Source organism: Berghia stephanieae, chromosome 5, assembly GCF_034508935.2.
Source record: "Berghia stephanieae isolate SIO BIC M18660-M18661 chromosome 5, UCSD_Bste_1.3, whole genome shotgun sequence".
Lineage (NCBI taxonomy): Eukaryota > Metazoa > Mollusca > Gastropoda > Nudibranchia > Aeolidiidae > Berghia > Berghia stephanieae.
In genome coordinates this window covers 73,557,611-73,573,229 of record NC_088364.1, presented here as the reverse complement: position 1 = coordinate 73,573,229, position 15,619 = coordinate 73,557,611, and the positions used below count along the sequence as shown (strand labels likewise).

At 35.1% G+C, this 15,619-nt stretch overlaps 2 protein-coding genes across 2 annotated transcripts in view; both read left to right on the top strand.

Annotated features, from left to right (window-relative positions):
- Positions 1–15,619, top strand: part of LOC144973588 (zinc metalloproteinase nas-6-like) — a 699,617-nt gene that overhangs the window by 436,431 nt on the left and 247,567 nt on the right. The window lies entirely within an intron of this gene.
- Positions 1–15,619, top strand: part of LOC144973817 (uncharacterized) — a 39,068-nt gene that overhangs the window by 7,864 nt on the left and 15,585 nt on the right. The window contains exons 3-8 of the mRNA XM_078916709.1: positions 2,153–2,276; positions 4,240–4,303; positions 8,327–8,438; positions 12,554–12,591; positions 14,557–14,676; positions 15,346–15,492. Of these exons, the coding sequence (XP_078772835.1) occupies positions 2,153–2,276; positions 4,240–4,303; positions 8,327–8,438; positions 12,554–12,591; positions 14,557–14,676; positions 15,346–15,492 (605 nt within the window). The remainder of the gene's footprint in view (positions 1–2,152; positions 2,277–4,239; positions 4,304–8,326; positions 8,439–12,553; positions 12,592–14,556; positions 14,677–15,345; positions 15,493–15,619) is intronic.

Sequence of the window (15,619 nt, the reverse complement as noted above, 5' to 3'; positions counted from 1 at the left end):
CTAACACATTTTGCCACTGGGAAAATCACGACGTGTGTCCTGTGGACTGCGAATTGTTTCTTGAAAGAAAATCTCTAATTTCAATTTAACTTAGTGTCATGGTCTCAAGTGAGTAAAGAGCTACTCGACAATGCATGAAGTCAAGATATGTAGAATAAGGTCCCATAATTTACTAGTTACTATAAATGAAGAACAATTAACAATTTGTTTAAGATGAAATAAAAAGAAAGATGAAATTTAATTAAATGAGATAAATAGTGATTGTGGCAGTTACAAATAGAAATGTGAATATATTACGTAACTTATGATGATGTAAAGTCAAGTTTGCAAGGTTACGTTTCCAGGCAGTTGAAAGGCGTGGATTCTATATTCCTCCAACAACGGGCTCAGGCTTGTAAGGTTCTACTTCCAGGCAGTTGGAAAGGGGTCAATTATATATTTGTTCGACAGCGGGCTCAGGTTTGATCCTTAATGCGTTGACGATTGCACTGTCAAAGGTAAAAGCTCCGCGTCTTGATGGTGGAGATAAAATATCCACAAAGTACCAAAAGATAAAAATCTTCAAATATATCAATGTATGAAGAATAGAGCGGCTGGCCGTCCGAAATAGATTGTAGAGAGAAGTGAGTTTAGAATTTTAGACCTATCAGCTTTTATAACAAGTGGCTACGTGACAGAATGAAGAACGAAAAGTATTCACTAATTAGAAATTAATTCGAGGGAAGGCTATAAAAGGAAAGACGATCTAATATTAGAAGGTAAAGTTTATCTAAGCCTACCGAAATATAACTGGAGTGAGATGAATTCAGTTCTTAATAAAATAAAATTTAATAAGATAATTGTGAACAATCTTTACTGTGACACTTAGGTCATAGCTTATTGTGATGGCTTTAATTATTTTCAATTTATTTTTTACTTAATCGTCGCTTTGTGATTCCAAAACAAATTTAACTTTTCGTTTATTATTATTATTATTATTATTATTATTATTATTATTATTATTATTATTATTATTATTATTATTATTATATTATTATTATTATTATTATTATTATTATTATTATTATTATTATTATTTATTATTATTATTATTATTATTATTATTATTATTATTATTATTAAGATGATGATGATGATGATGATGATGATGATGATGATGATGATGATGATGATGCTGGTGATTATTATATATTATTATTATTATTATTATTATTATTATTATTATTATTATTATTATTATTATTATTATTATTATTATTATTATTATTATTATTATTATTATTATTATTATTATTATTATTATTATTATTATTTATTATTATATATTATATTATTATTATTATTATTATTATTATTATAATTATTATTATTATTATTATTATTATTATATTATTATTATATTATTATTATTATTATTATTATTTTCATCATCATTATTATGATATGGATTACAGATATTATGTTGCTGTCATCCTACTCATTTTATCATCACACCAAATCCAGCGGAAGATATTTGAATTAAAGACTTTCATTGTTTCATGCACTTTGGGAGATGAAGACCACATCTGCTTTCAAGTTTAAAAGAAAGCATTCATCCTGCAACATCCTATGCCAACGCATAGTGTTGTAAAGACTTTTCACTTATCAAACAACAATGCATAATTGTTTTCAATAATAATTCCATTGTTAGATAGTATACATATTATAATGTAGTAATTTGTAAATAATGTTTTTCGTTGCAGAGTTTTGTGTTCAAATTTTTGCATCTTTTAGACATAATGAAAGAAAATGAGAGCGAGAACTGATAGTTTGTAGTAGTCACCTTAGCGTTTCGCTACACTATCGTGGGTCATACATATCTCAAAATGCTCAACTTTTGTTAAGTAGCATTCCGCAGATTTTGCATTCATAGGGGACCTACATTATATTTATGATCATATAATTTCTTTCAAAATATCAATTTACTAGAGATTGGTGAACAAATAGATAACTAATAAAAGAAATATAAATCATACGATTATCACACAACACTGATTGAATCCGATAGTTGTATACATTACAGCGGATGGCAGAATAGAAACGAAAATTTAATGCTTAATTATTTGTACCTTTCACACGTTTATAAAAAAACAGAACTGACTTTTTCTGACAGATCTCATATGCTGGGAAGAAAGAATTCTAAAAGAGAGAACATTCACAGAATGCATGTTTTTAGTGCCACCTAAAGAGAAAATCTTCATACAAATGAGATATGCAAATGGGAATTTGCTACCGAGGTAAAATGATCTAACTGATGTATGGCATATTGTTATGTATAACTAAAGACCTTCTTCTTCTTCTTTTTCTTCTTCTTCTTCTTCTTCTTCTTCTTCTTCTTCTTCTTCTTCTTCTTCTTCTTCTTCTTCTTCTTCTTCTTCTTCTTTCAGCTTATTCCGCATTTTGCAGGGTTGCCATAATGAATGCAAGTAGGAGTAGAGAGATTGGAGTCAGATAGTTTTACCATAGACTATTTTTCCCTGTTATAGTTGAGTAAAAGCTCCTGACACTTGACAGATAATAATAAAATGTTTTAATTTTAAAGAGGTAGGTAGTAGAGTAGTGGTATATTATTGGCACGTTATATAGGGACAGTTAGGTTCAGAAGGTAAGTATTAATACTCGTTAAAGGAAAAGTATTTTAATATAAATCAACAGAATTGCCCCATACAATAACTAGTTAACATATAATTAGCCAAAGAATAATAGTGCTGGTTTTAATTCATTAAAGTTAGACTATGAGTATTTAAGTTTCATCCCGTATCACAAACTATTCATTTTGTTACTGATTGAGCTTAACTTTCGAGGTGTCTGGGCGGCGCTAAGATTTTTCTGTTATATGGGACGGGAGCCATTCTGGATCAGTAGCTTGCCAGATTTCACTCTGTATCTTTTGTAGCCACGTTCTAGATTGTTAGTCGGTGACCTGATGCATGTTTGGCTGTTCTCTTTGGTCAGTCACAGGATGCAGGTTCAGTCAGTACCCCGATCTGTGAAAATATCGGAGCAAATCTTTGACTAGGTTGCAAAATGTAAATATTCCTATGAATAGTGGGTCGTGAGGGATTTCAATTAATACCCTTGACATCACCACTGATTTTAAAGACGTGTTAGTAATTTAATGAACGGGACACATGAAAGTAGTGATATGGGGAAAGATATGTATCAATGAGAACATAATAATCGATGCTTATCAATGCTAAATAGAATTATCGTGTATTTGCGATAGCACATTAGTAAATATAATTCGTGTTAGGTAATTCATTCATTTGGAAGGCATACATACAAACTATGATTTATACATACATAAATATATAGATAAATGCAGTGAATGAATATCTTATAATAACACGAGTTATCAATTAATATTAATAACATGAGTTATTAATTTCTGTTATTTTAGGTTGTGTCTAATTACGGCCAGGCGAAACACAATATAATTATCACTCCTACACACACTAGTTTAAATGGTATTAATTAATTTTAACACAATGTATGTCTATCACCTACCCTCATTCGCACATGTTTATCGCTATGTAGAGAACTTTCGAGGTCCCTATAAAGCAATGAGCTCTTAATAGATTAAATGGGAGAGAGCGATAATAATCACTGTCATAGTTCATATGTGTTTCTCTCGGAAGTTGGAGAATCACAAGGAACCAATAATATTCCAGGATTTGGGCTTGCCTGGTTTACTATTGGTTATTTTCTTTAGATCAATCGTGGTCTGTGTGTCATATCTGTTAACGTCTGTAATCTTGTGAATTCCCAAACAGGGCGGTTATGTGTCCGTTACATTGCCGATCAAACACATGGCCCACTCGCCTAGCACCTAGGTGAGAATTGAAGCAGTTTCAATGCGGTATCAACTCCGTGGCTATAACACATGGCCTTTTAAAATTGTTCCTAGGGCGATTACGATGGCGACAATGTGATAGTAGGTATTGAGAATATGTATTGATTTATTTACAATCCTGGGAAAGTTGATCGCGATTGAAATATATCACTACAGGAAGTACGATATATACATTTCAGGTAATAGAGAGGGCTATGTCAATGCGTAAACAAAACTTATACAGAACGGGAGAAAGGAAGTTAACAAAGAAAGGGGAAAGGCATTAATAAGATAATCATATTTTTTGTGCCATGATCCTTACAATAAATCCCTAATAATTTGAACACCATGACTTTGTTTTTAACCAGTTCCTTTGGAAGCTGTATTTTTGACCCAAAACACAGTGTCAATGTTTACTCTATTTATCTACCGGTGAGTAAAAGATTATATAATTATTGTTTGTAGTATTATTAATATTACTTTGTTTTTATTGCGACTAATTAAAAGAATATTATAATAAATTTATATATTTCTGGAGCTAAATAATTCACTTGTAAAAAGAAACACAAACAAATTAAGAAAAAAAAAAAACAAACAAACGAATACGGACATGAACTTTAAAAAAAATAATTGATCAATCTTGTTAACATTTTACTTTTAGGAGAGAAAAAACTCCTCTATTATTGACAGATCTTAGAGGATAAAATTTTAATCTCATTTTTTTGGGGGGGGGGGGGGCGTTAGTACACAGATTTTATTTCCAAATATTGCGTTGTTTCTTATTAAAATTATTCATTTGATAGTATAAAATTGAAAAATACTCAATCCGTGTTATACACTATTGAAGCAAGTCTTTTTAAACCAGTGTCTGTTGATATCGTAATACATGAAGGCAGCAGCTTCTAATGGCGTCACTTTCGTATGTTTTTATGATAAATCCAGGCCACAAATTCCTCACCTGTTCATCTTCAGGTACCACATGTCAAAGTAGGATTTGACTTAGGTAACATCCTAATTAAGTACGCTCTCGAGACGGGTCCACGCCTTACTTTGAGTAACTAGGGCCCGTATCCCAGCCTAAGGGAGAATGTGTTCGGCATGTTGCTAACGTAGACATTAAACAACACTGGTACAGGAACAGATCACCGAGAGACTGCTTGAATCGAATATCTGTTGGTGCAGCCATTTTCACTTTTTGTTTGCACTGAGGTTGTTGACGTGCACGTGATAGGACAAAAGCGATTGTGACGTAATGGGCCCTAAAAATGTTGACATATTGGGTAGAAAGTATACTTATGCTAAATGTTAATGTTCTAAGTTAGATATCTTTGAAATCATAAGTTAAATTGCAAGAAAAAATAATGTCCACCCTCGTACTTGTACAGAGGACCTTCATGTCTTGAGTAACGGATCTAGTAAATAATGAATTAATTTTGGCTGGTTTTGTAATTGGTTCATTTCATAAAAATGTGGTATTCAAGTTTATTTGTTTTAAGAAACATTCTTTGTCTTTATTAAACGAAATATTTTTATCATGCCAAATGAGAAGAAATAACACTGCGAACTTTCACGATAAAAAATATACGAGTTTAAGAAATACAAAGAATTAGAATGCATTCATTCCTCCACTGCAATGAAGATTCCTAGATATTTCGTGACCAATAAGTGATCGGTTGTGAATATAAATGACAATTTTACCCCCCCCCCTTTTTTTTTTTTTTTGGGCTTGAATTTTAAAGAGATGTACTCACGTAACTGGCATTTACGATGGGCATATATTATAATGCAAAAGAGGCCCATTTGTCGATTTTCCTCTAGATAAAAAAAATTATATCACCCGATCATTGAAGTCTATTGATCCTTTCATAGTTGTTTCGGTATGGATTGCGATACACGTCTGTTCATTGAGATTTGTGAATATCATTTTTTTTAAAAGAACAACATGACAACAGCAATTAGACTGCCATATAAATTTCTTCCTTCGAAAATCAACTGTGATAACAGTCATTAATAGAAGGAATAGAAAATCCAACCTCAACGCACTACTTATTAGTGCCGCACGGGTTTTGGTTATCGAGAACAGTAACACCAGGAACATAGCTCAACCAGGAACTAGTACCAGGAACCTCCACCAGGAACAAGTTCCTGGTCATGTTACTGTTACTGTGTGTGTGTGTGTGTATTGTATGTGTGTGTAGAGAGAGAGAGAGAGAGCGCGCGCAAACCAGCCTACGTCCCTCCCTCCAGTCTGAACCTCTCGTCTGTCTGTGGTTGGTACCATAAACACGAGTACGCAACCTCTCGTCTGTCTGTGGTTGGTACCACAAACACGAGTACGAACGTCGTACCCGTGTCATTTATGCGCACTACTTAGGACATGACTGATACGAAACACTCTTCGACCGGAACAATCGCACCAGGAACAACGCCACCAGGAACACAATCGTACTAGGGGAGGGCACCCGGGTCACCAAAAGGTCACCGATGCTTTAGGTTTTGAGAAGTCAGGTCATCGACGACTGAGAATTTCCCGACCTCCACTTAGTTCTCGATGCTTTTCTCGTCTCGAGAATCTTGGTCATCGATGCTTCTCGTATTGAGTCCCGAGTCCCGAGTCTCGAGACTATACTGCGCGAGCGACGCACGCGTTACTAACAATGTGTACTATCTGCATTGTTCACCCCTCTCTCGTCGGCGATGATTCCAGCAAAGCTCGAGACTTTTTTGCGTCTCGATGCTTTTTTGAGTCTCGAGACTCAAAAAAGTCTCGAGCATCGCTCTAGTCATCGGCGCTTTCGTTCAATACCTAGTCATTGGTATTGGGTATTGACGTTATATCATATTTTAAACAGCTAACAAAACACAAACGTCGTAAATAGATCAAAATGGTTATAGGTATCAATGTTTTATTATTATACAAAGTGAATTTATTTAATGTATTTTAGGTTTTAATACAAAAAAGCCATCCAAAGCTCAGATGAAGTGCTACTTCTCGGGAATTCCCGACTTTTCCTTGGTCATCGAGTTCGGGAAGTTTTGAGTGTTGGTGGCCGATGACTTGAGGTATCATCGAGACTTCCGCTCGACACTAAATCGTACCAGGAACATGAAAATGTTCCGAATGCCCGCCGCTATCTACTCCAAAGACAATAACATCACTCCAAGTTGAACTGCTGTGTGTGTCGGGTTAATAGACTGGGATTCTTATTTATAACATCATGGGGCTCTACTCGGTGAATGATTTGTGTAATATTCTTATTGATGATTAACATCCATTTGAGCAAAACGACTAGCATAAGTTCTATATATATATTGATATTTTCTTCATCCGTATCATTTGATTACAACAAACCTGTTCTTCCAATTATAAAACTGATATGGTTTTGATTTCTCCCAAGTCAGGCCTCAAGGTGTGCAAATCTAATTTTTGCCGGCTTGGCCTAGTTATTTTAGCAGTAAAGAGTATCAGTTGTTTGTGATGGGAAGTGGATAACTGTGGTTTTAAAACAGAAGAAAACAGTCTTTTATATAAAATACTTGGACGGCCTGTTGACTTTTTGGCTCATGGTAGCCCCCAAACCCCACCCTCAACTCATTGTCACACGCAAGGCCCTCTATATAGTGTTCCTTGTCACACGTCATCTCGCCTCGCGTGGGACAACAAGAAAAAGAGAGCCGTCTGTGATGACGCACAAACTTCGTACAGTAGATACAGGTACCGATCATGGCTAGTAAGGCAGGAGAGATGCGCGAGTGCTAACGAAAAGCAGCAGATGCAAAAATTGAGACGTAAAGCAGCATCTGCTAGATTTGAAAAATATAAGGCGGCACAAAACAACTTGGCTCAATAGACCGACCGCCAGTGAGTCTCCCTCCATACCTTTTCAATCGTGGTACATTAAAGCAGAATTTAGTTGTATCTATTTGTGAACGGATTTTTTTGACCTGGACGATTTGTATGTATTTAAACAATTCCTGGATAAGTTGGGGTATATATTTAAAACATAATATCATGACAATTTTATATTTAAAACGTTCTTCAACTGGGGGCCAATGAAGTCCATACAGCAAAGGAAGAGAGTGTGCCAGTCTTTTTTTTTTTTTGTTTTGTTTTATCTGGAGTATTGAAATTTTATCACAGATTATAACATGATGTCGTTGGTCAGAAACCTGTTCGTTGTAAAGCATTTTGAGCTCGTTTAGTGGATATTGCCCTTTATAAAAGCTCGTTTTTTAAATATATTTTTTATTTTCTAAATGGGCTATCTAGTCACATTATTTATCCTCAGCTTAGGCATTTGGGATCCGCAAGGAAAATGCTTTAATGTTGACACTTTTGAATGTTTTCGTCTCTAATATACTTTTATTCACATTGAGTGAGGTAAGAGAATAATCGTATTTATAATAATACTTGTTTTAAACAAGTTTAAATGGCTTACTGTTCTTCATTGCCAGTCTGTTGGATTATTTTACCTGACGACGATGGATGCGAGAACCAAGAAGATAACCCGTGGGAGTTCATTAAATGTTGAGGAAAACATATATCATATCAAAGGTGTGACCTTTGGTAAGTATTTATTGGTAGATATTTGACAATAACTAAATGTTTGAACATAAAACACATCTTGACCTCGGCTCCGATAAACTAATTCTATTGAATAAATCAAACAAGCAAAAAGACCATTATGACATCTAAGACCAATTGTTTTTCTTTCAACACTTAGAAAACTGCTAAGCGTAATTACGCTCAACAGAATAAGATCGAAGGTGGAAGGATATTATCTGTCTCCGACACAGAGCGGATGCAGAAAAGATAGGAGTGCCAGTTGCATGGTCTCAAAGATGGTTTAAAAATATTTTTAAGGGTTTTACGGCGCTTGCAACACATTCAGGTCATATCAGCGCTAGTAAAAAGGAAGAAAATGGGATAGTAAAAACTTCCAGAATTACAATTAAAGCACCCAAGAAAAGGCAAAACAAAAGGGAATTGGTTCAAATAGGAAACAGATGTAGATTCCATGAGCAAACTATCAAAGTACTTAGTTTGAGTATACCTAAAAGTCTCGACACAAAAACAGATCCCCACTAAGAGGAACACACTCAAATGTTTACAAATCATATATTATAATATTTAAACACGACATAATACAATGCATAACAGCGAGATGATTTATAAGACAAAAAATATAATCTCCCAAAACTCTATCTATGCAATTGACTGTTTCCTTCCCATCTAGGGTATCGGGCCAGGGCCAGGACAAAACTAAGTAATCTCATCCCAAGACAAAGACGGAAAGCATTTTGGAAAACAGATATGGAGGGATAGAAGACGCATTAAGTGCCTCGCTGTCCACTATGGGAGATCAGGAACCCCGCCCTGTCATAGATAGTTGAAAGCCAGAAATAAAAATTCCAATGAAGCAGATGTAACGACTCGGCTCAGACTCCTATAATAAAACGTTTTATTATCAGTGATATGATACTTGTTAATAATAACTATCTAGAGCCACCTGCTCGGACGAAGATTTTCTGTACCTAACTAATAAATAATAATGTGAAATTGAATGTAAGCTTCAATTTAATTACAAAAACGAATTAAAATAGAAAACTAGATATTTCTGAAAAGTGTTTAATTGATTAAGTGAAAAGAGGGGAGGATTATACTTATACCGACATCCCTTATTTATTATTCTTTGTATTTATTTTCAGTTCTATAGGGAATGGGATTAGCGGAAGAGTAGCGTCCCTTGATTCGGCGTCACCCATAGTCTGTGACGTCACCGGCGGAAAAGTTATTAGAGAGAGAACGTCATGTTGGATGTGCTCTAATCTCATTCCCAATTGTATTTATTTTCCAACATCAGTCTACACGTTTTTATATTTCACGTTCTAAACTGCATTACACAGTTCCTCCGCGCCTCCCCTCTTTTTACTTAATTAATTGCACACTTTTTAGAAATATCTAATATTCTATTTTAATTCGTGCTTCCTTACAAAGGAGCATGCTATTTCCTGCCAACCAATGTTTTGTTTATTCATCTTAACTCTGCCACTACCACACCATCTCATTCATCTGTGGTGTTTCATTAATCCTGTTTTGTTGATAAAGGGGAAACCTGAAACGTTCATTTGATCTATTTTTGTAATTAAAGTGAAGCTTACATTCAATTTCACATTTTTATTTATTTTTTCGAGCTTCGAGCAGGAACATTTACTGTACCTAACTAAACACAAAACATACTTTTCTTGCGATGTTCTTAAGAAACAAATAATGCCTGAAAGTTCGCACAATGAATATACATACTCACATGCAACTTATAGACAACATGATATGCGTAACACTATGAACTCCAAGAAATCCAACATTTTCACGCAGAGCCGAACAACTACATTCACACACAGCCAAACAACTGCAACTCGTGTTACATTACCCCCCCCCCCCCTCCCCCCCCCCCCCAACTAAAGGATTTCTTACACTGCCAAACAGTTTAGCATGATATATTTATTATAATTAGAATCAAATCATTTTCAAAATCTTAAAAATAACAATATTCTTTAAAAAGTTTTAAAAACATCTCTAAGACTTGCAAACTTTGTGTACTTACTCCAAGTCCGATCCGATGCAATCAGCTGATTTCGAATGGGCCGACTTCCGTGGGGTAGTCTAGCAACGATATAGTAAACAATAGCGAGCGGAGAATAATCTATCGATGTATTAAAACCGACATAATGAGCTGAAAATTTCAAAGAAGAAGATTAAGGAATGGCAAAATACATTATATGAGGAACGAATCCGTAATTTGTAACCCACATCTGAAAATAAAATCCAGGTTGAGTCGACCATTAAATTGATCTTATTATTATCCATATAAACTAGCCAGAATTAACCACCAATAGCGCCATAGCATAGTGTGTTACATCGAAAAATGCCGACACTAGTGTGAGAGCCAATAGAATTCTACCAAAAAATACCTCAGGATTTCCTAGATTCACAAACTTTTTTGTATCTTTATCAAAGCTGCAAAAGAGAGAAAATAAAAACTTGACTACTCAAAATGAATTTAAAAATTAGCATTGCTTAGATCGTAAAAGTGTCGGGTGCTACGTGCTTTCCATTGCCATTGCAAATCCCTCTTGGGAAGAAAAATGACCCAATGCGGGAAAAGATAACGATTACACACAAGAACAGGTTCCTGTTATCAACTGTGAGAAGAAGAATGAAAGAGAAGGGGTTGAAAAGCCATTGACCGTGCGTCAGAATTTTGCTCAAAGAGTACTACACGACTGCAAGGTTCTGATGGCCCACGAACGTTGGTTCCAGCTCTTATGAAACAGTGCTCTTTCTTCTGACAAAAGCTGGCTTTAGCTTTTGTTAGTTGATTGACTTCAACGAATATAGTGCCTGGACAGTCATCGTTGCACTGTTAAATGAATAGAGGAGGTCTTAAGCAGTGGTGTCTCGTTCCTTATAATAATATGTGCTGATTAAATAGTTAAACATCTTACAGAGCTTGTCGTCATTTAGGGCTCCACAACAGCTGGCTGACGTGTAGCATGAATAAAACCTGCTATTAAACATGTTATCGTTAGTGTTACATTGTTTTAATCGGCTACCAATAAAGTTGCTTAGTTCCTATTGCCTTAATATACCGAGAATAATCAAAGTTTATTCTTGTCCAATGTCATTTTCTAATTAATTAACTTTGAACCAAGAAAAATTCAAGATAGGTAAAAACAGTAAAATACGGTAAGAGCATTTACTGGTTCTTCAACTTAGTGCAATTAAGCTACTTTTGCGCTCCTTGAAATTTAAGATGTTTTTTTTTTTACCACGCACCATTTTGGTAAAATGTATGTATCTTACTCCAATTCGTATATCATACCCGGATTTCTCTTAAATTTCTAATGATGTATAAATTATACCAACGGAACCAATACTTATACAGTTATGGAATGTTAATAACTGGCCATTTTAAATTGACCTTAAGCAGTGGCGTGACATGCTAACAGTATAAGGTGGTGCCAGAATAAGAAGAAGATAACTTAAAACATGCTATTTTTGTAAATACAAAAGAAAAATAAATAAAGAAAATACTTATTCAAAGAAGTAAGAGGCGTTATTTACCATTTCTCAGTTTTATTATTTTTAAAAAATGCTGTAAGGCACGAAATCAACCAATATAGCCACGCCTTTCTCGCTAAGTGTAGATAGATAGAAATAGACGTACATTTTTAGTATTTAGATTATATGTCTCTTTCCAGAGCAAACTTTTGTTTTTCGTCAAAACATAATGAAACATTAATATTGTTTTCTTTGGAACGACTACATTACCTTCCGAGTCCAAGACAGCGCATTCCAGTGATGCTAATTAATGTTTGTCTATTTATTGTTAACGACCTTCGATCAAAAATTAAAAAAAATCATTTTTATGATTGAATCATCAGGTGACATTCCATCAAGAATCATCATTTCATATTTCGTCAGTTATCCAAATAGCTAAACTGTTATAATACGATTTCTAGCCGAAATTGGGAACATCTTGACCTCGAATAAGCACCTTTAAATTTCGGTCGAAGATTGACAAATTACCAGATATCTGCTCAAAATCGTCTAATATTGGACAGCTAGATAGAATTCATTGATTCACACTATTGTCATTACTTTCGTTTTTTTCTTCTCAGGGCAACATTTACATACAAGCGATTCCTTCACTTTGGAGGTATGTAAAATTCTTGCAAAAGATGTAAAGTCTCGATTAGATTTCATTTGGAATTTCTGAACAAGTATGTATGAAAGGTACCAGACAAAGCAAGAAATAAAATGCAACCCCCCCCCCCCCCCCCCACAAAAATGAGTCTACTTCGACTAGGAATCGAACATCGGACCTTCTGATTACCGGTCAGACGTGCTACCATTACACCACAGAGGTTCCCGGTAGTTGGAACAATTTTAATATCTTTATTCTTCACGAAGGTATGCGTTTTACACCAGGAGCCCTCGCTTGGATCACATAGACCGGTAATCAGAAGGTCTGAGGTTCGATCCCAGTCAAGGTAAACTAATATTTTGGGATGTTTTTTTTCCTTGCATTTTCCTTTCTTGCTTTGTCTGGCACCTTTCATACACACTTGTTCAGATTTTTATCGTATATGGCATCTCCTGTCCCGATTTTGGAGGAGTCTACGTCCCCGCCTCCTGGAGGGACCGAATTTGTCCAAGTCGACTTCCATCTCATATGCGTAATTCTGTTCGAAGTCAGAAAAGCCAAGTAGAAGGGTTGTGGGACTTATTTCGGCTCGAAATAGAGGCACCGTCCATTGTGCGCTTGAGAGGGGTTTTCCCGGTTACCCTCTCCATTTTGTTAACTCAAATGTTGTAATAGTCTCCTGCCGGACTTTGGGGGGGGGGGGGGGGGGGGGTGGATTGCTGCCATTACCAGGCCTCATTCTTTAGGTGATGTTGCCAGCTTTGCCGACACTATATCCATGGACTTGCGAAGTTTTGCATCCACATTCTGAACGGTCTTGCTCCTACCCCACACCGCGAGGACGAGAGACGCATGCGCACAACCAACATGACGTTCTCCCTCTAATAACTTTTCCGCCGGTGACGTCACAGACTATGGGTGACGGAAGCGAGGACGAGAGATGCATGCGCATAACCAACATGACGTTCTCTCTCTAATAACTTTCCGCCGGTGACGTCACAGACTATAGGTGACGTCCAATCAAGGGACGCTACTCTTCCGCTAATCTCATTCCCTAAAGTGGTGATGGGAGTTGGTGAGGGATGGTTGAGTTGTATTTTGATGGATCTTTGTTTCTGCAAACCACCCCTACTTTATTGGTCCCAATGTTGGACGATGAGTGTAATTCATAAAACTTTGACAGGAATTTGGAGGATAGAAATAGTGATCGACCGAAAATTCTTGACAATCGTCATAAAGTAAAAGTTGGTCGAAACTGGCCAAAAACGATGCAATACTCGAAATGAAATATCGGTTTTCTTTAAAATTCTCAATTCTGAAATGTCAAATTGATTTAAAACCCACGTCTTAGTATAGTATAACATTTTCGAATGTCCAGATATAGAATTCACACTTTAAATAACTTATAGGAACTAATTAATCCCACTAAAACACAGCAATAAACAAAACACTTCTTTCTGGCTAGGCGTAATACAGCATGTTTGTATCTCATTACAGTTTGCCGTCTTCAAGTTATCAGAGTGTGAAGCCCACCACCCTAAAAGTGCATACACTTTTGTTAGCAAATTTTCACTTCCTATCCTATTTCTTCACTCAAGACTCTATCAAGCAAAATATACACACTCTTGAAATCACATTGAAGATAAATATTTCTAAAACGACCTTTTGTTTGATATACGTTTTATCAAAATTTGTTGGTTCCTTTTAAGACTTTGAGTTGGAGTTGGGTAATTTCAGCGGTGCCGACAAATATTAACTGGGATTTGAGTGCCTCTAATAATAATAATAATAATAATAATAATAATAATAATAATAATAATAATAATAATAATAATAATAATAATAATAATAATAATATCATCATCATCATCATCATCATCATCATCATCATCATCATCATCATCATCATCATCATCATCATCATCGTCATAGTCATTATCACCGTCACCATCGTTATCTCTTCATTTCCTATTTCAGTTAGGGGGAAAGCATACTAAAGCCCAAAGGTCATCCATAACATGGAAATTCTCACGAATATATGACATAAGAACAAAATTGGATCAATTTTGCTTTCAAAAATCTGCACTCATTGATCTGGTAGGTATTCATTAATTCAGTAATTTCTTCACTGATCATTATCTCATATACACACATAGAGAAATTCTCTGCGTGGAACAAATTCAGTTCTTTTGTCAAAATAAAGATCCCGATTACAGTATGATTATGTAACAAAACACAGATGAAAAGGGGCGTTTCAGATTTAACATTTTAAGATTACAAAAAGTGAAAATGGATTAAAAGATTGTAGCTAATATAACGGGAAGATAATTCGCGATAAATAAATTGTAAAATAGCAATGTATTTCAAGTCATTTATCTTTATTCGTTCCCAAATAATATGCATTTAACAAAAAGAGAAAAAAAATTCCCGAAACGTCCATGTGATCTGTTTTCGTATATTAAAACGAAGCTTACATTTAATTTCGAGCAGTAACGTTTACATTAAAGATGAGAATGAAAAATTGTTATTGCATTGTAAAGAATGTGACGATTTCCCCAATGTCAGTACGGAGAGGTTTTAACCCCCTATATCAATTCCAGCAAAAAAGTCATTTGTTGACAATTTCTTTTTTTGTTTAATTCATTTTTGTTAAATGCTGTGTAAATTAAAAGAAAGAAAGATTTGGTATTCTACCCCCCCCCCCAACCCCCCCCCCCCCAAAAAAAAACCCCACTTCCTTTACTTCCTTGAAATATTTTATAACAGGCAGTGATGGATTATGTAGAGTTCACCCTTTATGCATCTGCTGAGACTTCCACTTCAGCCGCTGAGAAAACGGTATTTCCGAACTATTTTCTTCCCCATGGTCTTATCATTATTAATGCTGTTCGTCAAGAAAAGATCCTTTCACAGGTAATTTTTTTTCTAATACTAATTGTTGGTCAATTGCAGATAGATAAACCTTGATATAAATCTTAACCATAGATACCATAAGAGAAAATTTATTTCTTCTTCTTCTTCTTCTTCTTCTTCTTCTTCT